Source organism: Carcharodon carcharias, chromosome 1 (genome assembly GCF_017639515.1).
Source record: "Carcharodon carcharias isolate sCarCar2 chromosome 1, sCarCar2.pri, whole genome shotgun sequence".
Lineage (NCBI taxonomy): Eukaryota > Metazoa > Chordata > Chondrichthyes > Lamniformes > Lamnidae > Carcharodon > Carcharodon carcharias.
This window is the reverse complement of record NC_054467.1, coordinates 68072820-68086583: the sequence shown is the minus strand read 5'-3', so window position 1 is coordinate 68086583 and position 13764 is coordinate 68072820. Positions and strand designations below refer to the sequence as shown.

Sequence of the window (13764 nt, the reverse complement as noted above, 5' to 3'; positions counted from 1 at the left end):
TGCTCAGTCTGCAAGCATCACCCAGACCTTCCTGTCTCTTGCCATTTCAGCACACCATCTTTCTCTTGACGCCCACATACCCTTCCTTAGCTTGCTGCAATGTTCCAGTAAAACCCAATGCAAACTGGAGGAACAGCTCCTCATCTTCCAATTAGGCACCTTACAGCCTTCCGGACTTAATATTGAGTTCAACAACTTCAGACCATGAATTCTCTCCTCCATCTTTATCCCTTTTTTAATTCAATTGTTTTTTTTTTGTTTTTTAAATTTAAATTTTAACTTTTTATTTATTATTTATTTATTTATTCATTCAATGTTTTAATCCTTTTTCCCCAACCTCATTTCACCCCCCCACACAGGGCCATATGTCACTGGTTTCTATGTTGTGCTTTCACGGAGCACTGACCCTTGTTCTGCTATTAACACATACTGCTCTTACCTTTATGCCACCATCAGCGCCTTTTTTAGTCTTTACTACTACCATTAACACTCTCTTTGTCTTGAGCCCTCAACATCAACTTCAATCTCTCCTTAGACTCCATCTATCCCTGACCTTTCTTGCTCCACCTGCTCCCTCTTAAACAGTACAAAATCCATTATGTTTCTACCTCTCTTTTGCTCCGAAGAAGAATTATACAGACGCAAAACGTTGACTCTGTTTTTTCCTCCACAGATGCTACCAGACCTAATACACCTCAATTGACTGTTCCTCAAAATATCTAATTTCCCCATATATTTTCACACTTGCTCTCTAGGTAGCCCATTCTTCATGTTTCCAGTCTGTGTAACCTACGGTTCCTACATTATAACAGTGACTAAGTACTTCATTGGCTGTTAAGTGTTTTGAGACGTCCGTTGGTCCTGAAAGGCACAAAATAAATGCATGTCTTTCTTTATTTGACAATTAGGCTCCTTGAGTTTGTGGCAATTTCAAACACATTAGTCAAATTTGTTTTTTCTGTTCCTTTGAGAATCTTGAATATTCTGAGAGTAAACAATCCCATTCCAAAGATGCTATTGCACTGTCACCATGCTAGGGTGTGCTTGCTGTAATTCGTGTGCAAAATTATACACGATTGTCCAATTGTGGTCATACCTGTGTCTCATCCTCATTAACAATTCCTGGAAGTTGTACTCTATTCCATTGTTTATACACCATAAGATCTGTTTGGCTTTCCCAATTTCCTCAGATTTGATTTTTTTGTTGCAAATTTGGCATTAAATATTTAACCTGAAGCATTGATCCAATAGTTAAAATATAAAATCTAGTTTGCATCTCCACTTTTAAGTTGTTTTAAGTTTAGAAAGATTTACCAGCAATTTATCAATATGCAAATTAAGGCCTTTAGTTCATAACTCTTAAGATCAGCCTGACCTCTCATTGGAAATGAGTGTTCCGACTTAATGACCAGGACAGGGGATAAGTTTTGTCAGCTTTTAACCATGCTCCTTCTGGAGAAAATAAATGGATAAGAGTTGACACTCTATCTGTTTCATCCCATTAGAGTGCACCTCCATTCAGCTGATTCAGGTAACACTATTGCCTTGACGACTACTACTCAGATCTTATTAAATATTAAAATATATTTGAACCTTGAGTATCTGACCTGTTTACATGTTGTTCTGCACAATGGTTTTGCTTAGAAATGGGAAGCTTTTGAACAAAATGGGGGAAAAGATTGAATTTAGTTTCCAAGCCTTGGAACTAAAATTCCCATGATTGTGAATTTTAGTCCATTAATAGATGTGATTTAAAAAATAATAGTCTAGCAAAGCAATCTTATTTGCAAGCTTTATTTTGCAAAAATTATCTGAAATAAGAACCCCCATGTGCCTTATCTTAAAGTTGGTATGTTACCTTGAGCAAGTTCCTATACAGCTTAGCTTAGTTTTTCATGTTTGTTTCAAGCTGTTAATCATTTTATTGGAGGAAAAAAATAATGTATGTTAGTATAAAAGCAACCATATACTGGGCCCCAGTGACTTTTGACTATGGTGAGAAAAATCACAGGGAGAGGGGTAGACCATTCAACTTGTTAAACTATTTAATTAGATCATGGATGATCTGTATCTCAACTCCTTTTCCCCATCTTTGTTCCATATCTCTTGATAGCCTTACCTAATAAAAATGTCAATTCCTGTCTTGAAAATTTCAATTGATCCAACAACAAAGGCCTTTTGTAGGAGATGGTTCAAGATTTTCATTACTCTCTGAATGAAAAAGTGCTTCATGATTTCATTCCAAAGTGACCTAGCAGTAATTTTAATATTATGACCACTTGTTCTGGATTTCCTCACCAGAGGAAATAGCATGTCTGTATCATCTTTATCAAACACTTTATCATGTTGAGCACCTCAATTAGATCACTTCTTAACCTTCTAAATGCATGGATATAAAGCTCAAGTTTATGCAACCTGTCCTCTAATATAACCTTTTAAGCCTTGGTATCATCTTGGTAAATCTGTGTTGAGACCAAATATTGTCCCTGAAATGCAGTGCTCAAAACTGAATGCAATGTTCCATGTGGAATCTGACTATTGCTCTCTCTAACTACATCATAAACCTCCTTCCCTTTGTATCCCAGCCCTTTTGAGATAAAGAACAAGAACCTCTTTCCAATTGCTTTTTGTGCTTGTAAAGTGAGTACGTGGGGAGGAGCAGTTTCCTAGGGAGCACAACTTGGCATATTCTGCCAATCAGATACATTGCATTTATCCCTAACTGTCTGTCTCCTTTCCTCACGATAAATCATGCCATTTCCAGCCTTCTGATCATGGATGACACTATCTGTCATGACTACTTCATCTCCCTCACCATCCATTTGTCTTTGCCTGCCTACTTCCCTCCTTCCACCCACAACCATCACCTTCAATCTCTCAGAAGAAACACTGCCATCCTGCCCTAAGTTGCTCCTCCAACTTCAAAAATTTCCTACTTCCTGTTCTTTAGCTCTCCACCCATCACAATACTGCTGTTACTATCAACCTACTCAGCACTTCCCTTCATTCTGCTTTGATTGCCGTTAGGGTTACTTATGGTCTATCACCCACGTCATTCTGCCAATATAGTTCTCTCCTGCATGATCATTGCCAACAATTCCATGACACGTTCTTCGCAGCTGAGTTTTCCTTCCAGTGGAATGTCATTCTGGAGAATAAAGACAATCCCAGAATCTCTTCTCCAATTCCCAACAGTTTCCTCTGACAATTTATAAACTGGAAAATTTCAAATGTAACTCCATTATTTAAGAAAGGTGAGAAAGAGAAACCAGGAAATTGTAGACCTGTTAATCTAGCATCAGTAGTGCTGAAGTTAATGAAATCTATAATTAAGGACAGGGTAACTAAACATTAAGATAAATTTGAGTTGATTAGCAAAAGCCAACATAGATTGGTAAAGCATAGGTCAGTCCAATGAATCCAATTAAATTCTATGAGTAAGTAAATAAAATAGTAGATGGGGGAATGTCTATAGGTGTAGCTAATATGGACATCCAAAAAATCTCTGATAAGGTTCCACATAGGAAGCTGTTGGCTACAAACAGCCTGTTTCTGTGCCATATGTCCAATGTAATCATTAAATTGAAGGTAAGTTATTGACCATATTAGGTGATTGTTCAGACTATTGCAAGACATAGAATCTAGGTATGTATGCAAATCGAAAGGAAGTAACTAGCAGTGTGACACAAGGATCTGTGCTGGGGCATCAACTATATTAATGACTTAGATAACACAATAGAGAGCCTTATGTCCAAGTTTGCTGATGGCACAAAGATTGATTGCATAGTTAGGAATGTAGATGAAGCATAAAATTGCAAAGAAATATTGAAAGGTTAAGATATCAAATCTAGTTTCTGCCCTACCATAGTACCAAAACGGCTCTTAGCTTAGACACAAACGTCATCTTATGCACTGTGACAAAGGTAAACAATCCCTCCTGGTCCTTTACCTCACCAGCACCTCCATAAACCCCTCCACTGTCTCTAAATTGCTTGTCTCATATCCAAAACTGGAAGGGCAGAAACTTTCTCCTAAATATCGAAAAGACCAAAGCCGTTATCTTTGGTCCCTGTCACAAACTCTATGCCCTAGCCATCAACTCCATTCCTCTCATTGGCAAATGCAAAAGCATATAATTGTGCAAAGATGGGTAGCAGGTCAGAAGATTGGACAGAATATAAAGAACAGCAAAGAATGACAAAAAGATGAATAAGGAGGGAACATTCAGAGTAGGAGAGAAAGCTAGCTGGGAATATAAATATGAATAATAAGAGTTTCTATAGATATTAAAAAAAGAAAAGTTAACAAAGTGAGCGTTGGTCCTATAGAAAGTGAGTCTGGAAAGTTAATAATGGAAAGTAAGGAGACGACAGATGAATTGAAGAGGTATTTTGCATCGGTTTTCACGATTGAGAATACAAGCAACATCCCAGAATTGGCTGTAAATCAGGAAATGGAAGGGCAGGAGGAACTCAGGAAAATTACAATTACCAGAGATGTAGTATTGAGCAAATTGTTGGAGCTGTCAAATCCCTGGGTCCTGATGGACTTCATCCTAGAGTCTTGAAAGATATAGCTAGTGAAATAGTTGATGCATTGGTTTTAATTTTCCAAAATTCCCTAGATTCGGGGAAGGTTCCATTAGATTGGAAAATAGCAAATGTAATCCCTTTATTCAAAAAGGCAGAGAGACAGAAAGCAGGAAACTAAAGGCCAGCTGGCTTAACATCTGTCACTGCGAAAATGTTGGAAGCTATTATTAAAGATGGTATAGCAGGGCACTTAGAAATGTTGGAAGCTATTATTAAAGATGGTATAGCAGGGCACTTAGAAAGGTTTAAGGCAATCAGGCAGAGTCAACATGGGTTATGAATGGGAAATCATGTTTAACCAATTTATTGGCTTTGTTTGAAGGAGTCACGGTGCTATAGATAAAGGGGAATTGTACTTAGATTTCCAGAAGGCATTTGATAAGGTGCCACATCAAAGGTTATTGTGGAAAATAAAAGATCACAGTGTAGGTGATAATATATTGGCATGGATAGAAGATTGGCTGGCTAACAGGAAACACAGAGTAGCCATAAATGGGGGTCCGCCTGGTTGGCAATATGTAACGAGTGGTGTGCCACAGGGATCAGTGTGGGGGCTTCAACTTTTTACAATTTATTTAAATGACTTGGATGAAGGCTATGGTTGTTAAATTTGTTAATAACACAAAGATAGTTGGGAAAGTAAGTTGTGAAGTGGACATATGGAGGCTACAAAGTGGCAGAGGTTAAGTGAATGGGCAAAGACCTGGCAAATGGAGTATATTGTGGGTGAATGTGAAATTGTCCATTTTGGCAGGAAGAATAAAAAAGAATCCTATTATCCAAATGGTGAGAGATTGTAGAGATCTGAGATTCAGTGGGCTCTGGGTGTCCTCGTTCATGAATCACAAAAGGTTAATATGCAGGTACAGCAAGTAATTAGAAAAGCTAATAGAATGTTATCATTTATTGCGAGGGGAATTGAATACAAAAGTAGAGAGGTTATGCTTCAGTTGTACAGGGCACTGGTGAGACCACACCTGGAATACTGTAAATAGTATTGATCTCCTTATTTAAGGAAAGATGTAAATGCATTGGAAGCAGTTCAGAGAAGGTTTATTAGGCTAATACCAGGAATGGGCAGGTTGTTTTATAAGGAAAGGTTGGACAGAGTAGGATTGTATCCACTGGAGTTTAGAAGAGTAGGAGGTGACTTGATCAAAACCTCTAAGATCCTGAGGGGTCTTGACAGGGTGGATGTTGAGAAGATGTTTCCTCTTGTGGGGAAAATCTAGAACTAGGGGGTCACGGTTGAAAAATAAAGGGGTCGCTCATTTAAGACAGAGATGAGGCGAAATTTTTTATCTGAAGATTGTGAGCCTTTGGAACACTCTTCCTCAAAAGGCAGTGGAAGCAGGGTCTTTGAATATTTTTAAGACGGTGCTAAATAGATTCTTGATTAACAAGGGGATGAAAGGTTATTGGGGCAAGCAGGAGCTTGCAATCAGATCAACATGGTCTTATTGAATGGTGGAGCAGGCTTGAAGGGCTGAGTGGCCTATTCCTGCTCTTAGTTCATATGTATGTATGTATGTATGTCTGAGACTGAACCAGACTCTACAAAACCTTGGTATCATATTTGAATCTGAGATGAGCTTCTGACCACAAATATGTGCCATCAGTAAGACTGCCAATTTCCACCTCCGTATAGTAATATCAACTCCACCCCTGCCTTAGCTCATCTGCTAACATCAAGACTTGATTATTCCAATGCAGATCTGGCTATTCTGCCCCATTCCACTCTTTGTGAACTTCAGAGCATCCAAAACTCTGGTGTCCATGTCCTAACTTGCACCAGGTCCTGGTTATCCATTATCAGGCTGACCTACATTGGCTCCTGGCTAATCAATGTCTCAATTTTAAAATTCTCATCCTTGTTTTCAAATCCCTACCTGGCTTCACCACCCCACCCCCACCCCCCTTCTCTGAAATGTCCTCCAGCCCCATAAACATCTGAGATAGCTGCACTTCTCCAATTTGGGTGTCTTGAACATACCTGATTTTAATCACTCCACTGTGGCGGCCTTGCCTTCAGCTGTCAATGTGCTAAGCTCTGGAATTCCCTCCTTAAACTTCTCTGCCTTTCTTCCCGCCTTTAAGCCACTTTAAAACCTACCACCCTGACAAAACTTTTGGTCATCTGCTCAGATACCTCCTTAAATGGCTCAGTAACAAATTTAGTATTATTAAAATGATGAAAAGCTAGGAATGCTCCAGTTCCAAAGAGATTTTAGGCTATAGTAAAAAAAAATTAAAAGGCTAATGTAATGTTAACCTTTATAACTTTTAGGCTAGAATATAAAGAGGAGAAAGCTTTGCTGCAGTTAAAAAGCCCTGCTTGGAATGTATTTGGATCAGTACTGACCAAGTACCTTAGGGCATGTTGGCCTTGGACAGATTTACCAGAATGCTACTAGTGCTCCAAGGGTTAGATTATGAGGAGAGATTATATAAACTAGATTTGTATTCCCTGGAATAAAAGGTGAGCACAAAGAATTGATTGGGTAGATGGAAACTTTTTCTGTTGATAGGGAATCCAAGACGAGGGTATATAACCTTAAATCAGAACCAGACTATGTAGGAGAGGCTAGGAAGCACAGCTTCATGCAAAAAGTGTTAGAAGTGTGGCACTATCTCATACAAAAAGCATTAGATACTAATGATTCTCAATTACTAATTTTAAATCCAAGATCTGTAGACTTTTCTTAGCCAAAGATATTAAGGGATATGGAGCCAAGGCAGTTGGATCGAGTTATGATACAAATCAGCAATGATCTCATTGAACAGGCTAGAGGGGCTGAATGCCCCAGTCCTGCTTGTTTCCTCACCTCCAACATTATGTGCAAGATGTTTATGGACTTCTTTATTTCAAATTTTGAAATGCATGGAACTACCTCAGCTATTGCCCACCATTTGCCCTTTCTTCAACCCAGTGCTAATCCTGCACGATCAAGTACGATGTATCATTTAATTTATGGAGTTTTTAACATAGAAGGACATCCCAAGTTGTTCCGCAGAAGTGTGCTGAGACGGCAATGGGCTTCAACTTTTTCCCATTTCCAACTAACTCAGCATTTGGTGGACTGAGCTCTGATCTATCTCCATCTCAACTGACCTCTTCTCCAATCAATTAGCTTTGCCTAGCCAATGTTCAATAACATCGTAAATGGGTCTCTCTGCACGTGTAGTATACACTGCTTGTGATCTTTTTCAATTACACACTTCTCCCATCCTTTCCAAAGCATCATTACATATTTAACTTCCCTTTTGTCATCAAGGCCTTGGAATGCATCCAATTTCTTGTTCACATCTCCCAATATTCCCCCAAATTGCCAATGACACCTTCTGTAACTGCAATCACAATGTGTCATCCTTGTCTTCTTTGACCCCTCAATCCTTCTGTGCCATCCTGTCTGTTCTGGGATCCTACTAAACCCTATCTAGCCAGGACATTTCCAGGAATGGCTTCTCCTATCACTCCCAAATGGTCATCTCTCCAGCACCCCAAAAGTTTGTCCCTTGCCTTTCTCTTTATCATTTCCATCTTATGCGATACTATTCACGGGATAATACCAGTTTCCATCTGTATTCCGGTAACATCCAGCACGAACTGTTCGTTGCTATCCTCAATTCAGTGATCACCTCTGTGTTGTCAGACTTCCTATAGAGAGCTAGAATTTGTTCTATCTGAACTGTGGGAAAAGTGAAGCCGTCTTATTTGGCACAAGTCAAAGTTCAATACCCTTGTCTTATCCTCAGCCTAACTGACTCCCTCAAGCTTAATCAGATGGCATGCAATCAGTTTTGTACCTCTAGAGCCAACTTCTCTCTTGCAGTGTTGGTTATATACAAATTCCAATTCATTAAAGTTTAACCATAAAAATTATGTGCTGGATCCTGTTTGCTCATGCTTCCTACCCCATAACGAATTAAATTTAAAAATCCTTCTTGTTCGCAGATTCCTTCATGACTTAGTCCCTCCCTCCACAGCCTCCTACCTACATCCATACTTGCCAACCAGTGCCCAAATCTGATATCCTAACCTACCACTCATTAATTGGTAGTGCCATCAGCAGTCTTGTTCCATCTTTCTGGAACTCAGTACTTAAATCTCTTTAATTTATTAACTCTCAATATGGCATCAAAACCTTTTTGTCCTAATGTACAGTCATATCTTCTTACTTTTCTAATCTTGGCTAGCTTTCTCCTTTGTGAAGAACCTTGAGACATTTGATTACTTCAAAGTTGCTGTATAGGTGCAAGTTTTTGTAAAAGATTCCCTCTTTCTTTAGTTGACCATTTTTTTTAATGTTGACAAGCATAGCAGTGAATCCATTTGCCACCATTTGTCATCTACCAGTTGCCACCAAGATGGATACCATATGTCTTTTAACATGCATTGTCCAAGTTATATGATATTTGTTTTTATGTGTTGAAAGTTAGCACTTTAGTACCATCTTATTTGACTGCCTTGGAAAATACTGCCCAGATTTGAATCCGGCTGGTGAATTAAATGTTAATTCTTTTTTGTTGAGGTCGGACTTACAATGACTTGAATCAGTATCCAGTTTTTCCTTGGGTGATAACTAATTATGAATCAGAAGAGTTGGATCTGACACTGCCAAGCAACTTCAGAGATTTGTCCAAGGTATTGTCCCTTAAATCTATTGTCTATTTTGTTAATATATTAAAACTATCTGACTATGCACACTTCTTGTCTGCTTCATTTAACTTCCTGTTTTCACACATTTGTCACAACTTTAATGCTAATTTACCCTTATTGCATCCCATCTCCCTGCATACAATGTTACATGCCTTGTCATTCTGACCATGGAGTCTAATGGCTTAATAGAAGCTTTTTATTAGTCGAGCTGGATTTTTTTTTAAGCCTACGTTCACATTGTAGCGAACTTAAGAGCTAGTTGAAGCGTTAAATTTTGTAACTTTTTAATGCTAGTTTCTTAAATAACCCTGTTTAATTTTAAAAAGCTGCTAGACTTTGTGTCATCTTCCACATGGCCCTTTGCTCCCCAACCGTATTTTCTCTCTCCAAATTACAGAGCCCAACTTTCTTTCCATTGCCCACCATTGTTCCTGCTGCCTCTCCCTCCCTCCCTCCTTCCATCCTCCCTTCCTTCCACCTCATTCCGTTTTTCTTAGTGGTAGTGGTTTTGAATCATATGTTAGCTGCAGGAGATTTTCTCTGCCAGTCACACCCAGCACTCATGTTAACCACAACATTTTTTTCCAAATGGTATCAGTTCTGAACGCGGGGCAAATTCCAGAATTCAGTATAACTTAGGCCAAAATAGCAAAGTCCAAATCTGAATCTAAAAAGGAAAAGGCTGAAAAAAGAACAGCAAGTAACATTCATGCCACACAAATGCCAGGCAATGACCACTTCCAGCAAGAGAGAATCTAATCACCGCACCTTGATATTCAATGGCATCACCATCACTGAACCCACAACCATCAATTTCCTGACCAGAACTTAACTGGACTGGCTATATAAATACTGTGGCTACAAGAGCAGGTCAGTGGCTGAGAATTCTGCGGTGAGAAACACACCTCCTAACTCCCCAAAGCCTATCAACCATCTACAAGGCACAAGACAGAAGTGTGATGCAGTACTCTCCATTTGCCTAGATGAATGCAGCTCCAACAACACCCACGAAGCTCAACACCATCCAGCAACCCGCTTGATCAGCACCCCAGCTACCACCTGAAACATTCATTCCCTCCACCACCAGCACACAGTGATGGCAGTGTGTATATTATATGAGTGTGACGAAGATCTAATGTTAATATTTTAGAAGTAACCTTTAGTTTTGGGAATGTTGTTGTTAAGATAAGGTAATTAAAATGCTGGGCTTTAGAGATTGCCAGAACACTAAAAGAGAATGGAAGTTCAGAAGTTTACCCAGGTTTGTTTAATAGAAGAGATGGGAGCCTTAAAACAACAACTGGGTTTACTTAGCTGGAGACATGATGTATACATTGCTTGCCAAGAAGTGCAGTCCAGAGAGATGGTTTGTTTTGAGAGTTGGAGCTAAATTTGTTTAAAAGCATTCAGTGAACCCTGAAAGGCCATGTTATCATGGAGATATGTGGAACTTAAGAAGGTTCTCTGGTTTCATTTCATGTATGTCTTTGCTTGGAGAGGGGATTGGTTGCAGTTTAGACCTCGTGTGATTTGCAGTTCTCAGAGAAGTCCTGGGAGCTGTTAACAGGCTTCCCGCAGTTAGGGCTCAGAGAAGCCCTGGGGAGCTGAGAAGAAGCATAAGGTCACTGGTTCTGTGCGAGGCAGTTAGGGCCCCAAAAAGTCTTGGGGAGCCATCTATAGCTTGGTGCATCCAGGAGACTGGAGTTTGGAGAAGCCCAGGGGCAATGCCAACTTTGTGAAACTAGTGGTCTGTGAAAGAGTTGGAATTGTGTCTGTATTTAGAAGGAGGAGTGCAAGTTTGTGAATCCCGTAGAACATAGCCTCAGGAGAAGAAATTGAACTATCAGGAGGTGAGCAGTCATTAAGGCAGTCCGAGTCAGAGTGGCCTTTGAGGGAATTCAGAGGCTAGACCTTCGAAAGTAAAGGGTTGAAATCTTTCGTGAGGGAGACAGAATTTTAATGAGATTTTGTGACTGCCAGTGGTTACTGATGTCTGGTGGGTTGCTGAGAAGTCCATGGGATTTGTCTTGGTTGCATCTGCCTTTAATATGCAGTATTGTGTATTTCACCATAATTTGCTTGTTAATTCATATTTACCATATGTTAGTTCTGTATGTCAGAGCATAATATAGATATTGTAAATTGCTGACTTTGTATAGTAAAGTTTATTTTGTTCGTTTAAAACTGTGGAATTTTGTGGCTTTATTCTCCTAGTGGGTAACTGGGATTTCAAACTTTGCCGACTTTAAGCAAAAAGTTACTAGTCCCCAATCGGATTGTAACACAAGATACACTGCAGCAACTCGCCAAGCCTCCTTCAACAGCAACTTTCAAACCCGCAACCTTTACCATCAAGAAGAACAAGGGCAGCAGATAAAACAAAAACAGAATTAACTGGAAAAACTCAGCAGGTCTGGCAGCATTGGCGGAGAAGAAAAGAGTTGACGTTTCGAGTCCTCATGACCCTTCAACAGAACTGAGTGAATATTAGGAGAGGGGTGAAATATAAGCTGGTTTAAGGTGGGGGGGGTGTTGTTGTAGGGACAAGCAAGCAGCGATAGGAGCAGATAATCAAAAGATGTCACAGACAAAAGAACAAAATTACACATTCGTTTAGATAATTTCACCACCTTCAACACCTCTGTGTTCTTTTGTCTGTGACATCTTTTGATTATCTGCTCCTATCACTGCTTGCTTGTCCCTACAACCACCCCCCCACCCCCCCAACTTCTCTCCCCCCCACCCTCCACCTTAAACCAGCTTATATTTCACCCCTCTCCTAATATTCATTCAGTTCTGTTGAAGGGTCATGAGGACTCGAAACATCAACTCTTTTCTTCTCCGCCGATGCTGCCAGACCTGCTGAGTTTTTCCAGGTAATTCTGTTTTTGTTTTGGATTTCCAGCATCTGCAGTTTTTTGTTTTTATACAAGGGCAGCAGACACATTGGACCATCACCATGTGTAGGTTTCCCTCCAAGCCACCCACTGTCTTGACTTGGATCTATATTACAGTTCCTTCACTGTCACTGGAACTCCCTTCCTTACAGTACTGTGGGTGTACCTACACCAGATGGACTGCAGCAGTCCCAAAAGGCAGCTCACCACCACCACCTCAAGGGCAATTAGGGATGGGCAATAAATGCTGGCCTTGCCCGCAATGCTCACATGCCATAAAAATGGAAGGATGAGTCCATCTTAAACACAGTTTCGAAGTGGCATTTTGTCGGCATTCAGAATTTCTCTCCACTCTCGTAATTGACTTCTGATGTTTTTCCTCCTCCTTCTGATATGTATATATGAAGGAGAGAGCATTGAGGAAGAAAAGTAAATATGTAGCTTTAAGTTCAATAGCCAGCATTTTCAAATTGTATACATGCTAGGTTTTCTATTATGCAGGTATTTCTGCTATTAATGTATTTTCTGCAATATATTTCATTACCAGTACTCTAATATATTCTGCATACTTTACTGTATATCAGTCTTTTGTTTTGTGTTTATTTTGATAATGAACAGATCTCCCATGGTCCTCATGGTGACTCGGAGATTTTATAAAGACAGGAATGTTATGCCAAATAGTATTCATAGAGACACTAATTAGTTACTTAGTAGCACTGGGGTGGCCCTCAGATCTGGGGGTACTAAGAAGGTGACTTGAGTTCAGACAGCATCGTGTTGTGGGTGTCAGGATGATCTCAGAATAGTTACACTTAAAGTCTGAGAGCATTGGAGAGAGATCTCGTGGTATTATGACTACTAGTGTACGTTCTGGGATCTGGAATCATTGTGAGAGGTTTTTGTATCTGGGAGTATTGGAGAAAGAAGTCTCAGTCTGAAAGAACTCTATGACTCTGGGATCACGGTGCACTGGGAATGCAGTGTAAAAATTTTTGAGCACTGAGACAGGTTCTTGAACAGAAGGGATGAAAGAATTATAATGAGGGGACTGTTCCTGGATTCTGGAAGGACTGTAAAGATGTTTCACAACTTGTGATAGCAGCATTTGGCAGGTTTGATTTTGCAGTGTTCTGGCAGAATGGTTGGGGGTATAGTGTGACGTGAGAAAAAACTTTTTCTCACAATGAGTGGTTCAGGTCTGGAATGCACTGCCTGGAAGTGTGGTGGAGGTAGGTTCAATTGAGGCATTCAAGAGGACATTAGATGATTATTTGAATAGAAACAATGTGCACGGGTACGGGAAAAAGGCAGAGCAATGGCATTAGGTCATAATGCTCGTTTGGAAAGCTGGTGCAGACATGATAGGCCGAATGGCCTCCTTAATGTGCCATTAAGGTTCTGAGATTCTCTTGGTCCAACAGCTTGGTGGGGGAGAACAGTTAATGAAAAGCATCAAGCTGATTTGTGTGGAAGGGGACCAAGGGAAATGGAACCTAAACAGTTCAAGGCAAAATTGCCAATGGTAGGGTGTAAGGAGTGGGGAATGCACCAGGGGCTAGAATCAGGAATGAAGAATTGGAGAAGGATTGAAATTTATAGCAATTGAAATTATATA

General features: G+C 39.9%; 1 protein-coding gene across 2 annotated transcripts in view; it reads left to right on the top strand.

The window, feature by feature from the left end:
• Positions 1-13764, top strand: part of lrba (LPS responsive beige-like anchor protein) — a 917803-nt gene that overhangs the window by 627419 nt on the left and 276620 nt on the right. For both annotated transcript variants that reach the window (XM_041200623.1, XM_041200530.1), the window contains exon 43: positions 9125-9237. In XM_041200623.1, the coding sequence (XP_041056557.1) occupies positions 9125-9237 (113 nt within the window). The remainder of the gene's footprint in view (positions 1-9124; positions 9238-13764) is intronic.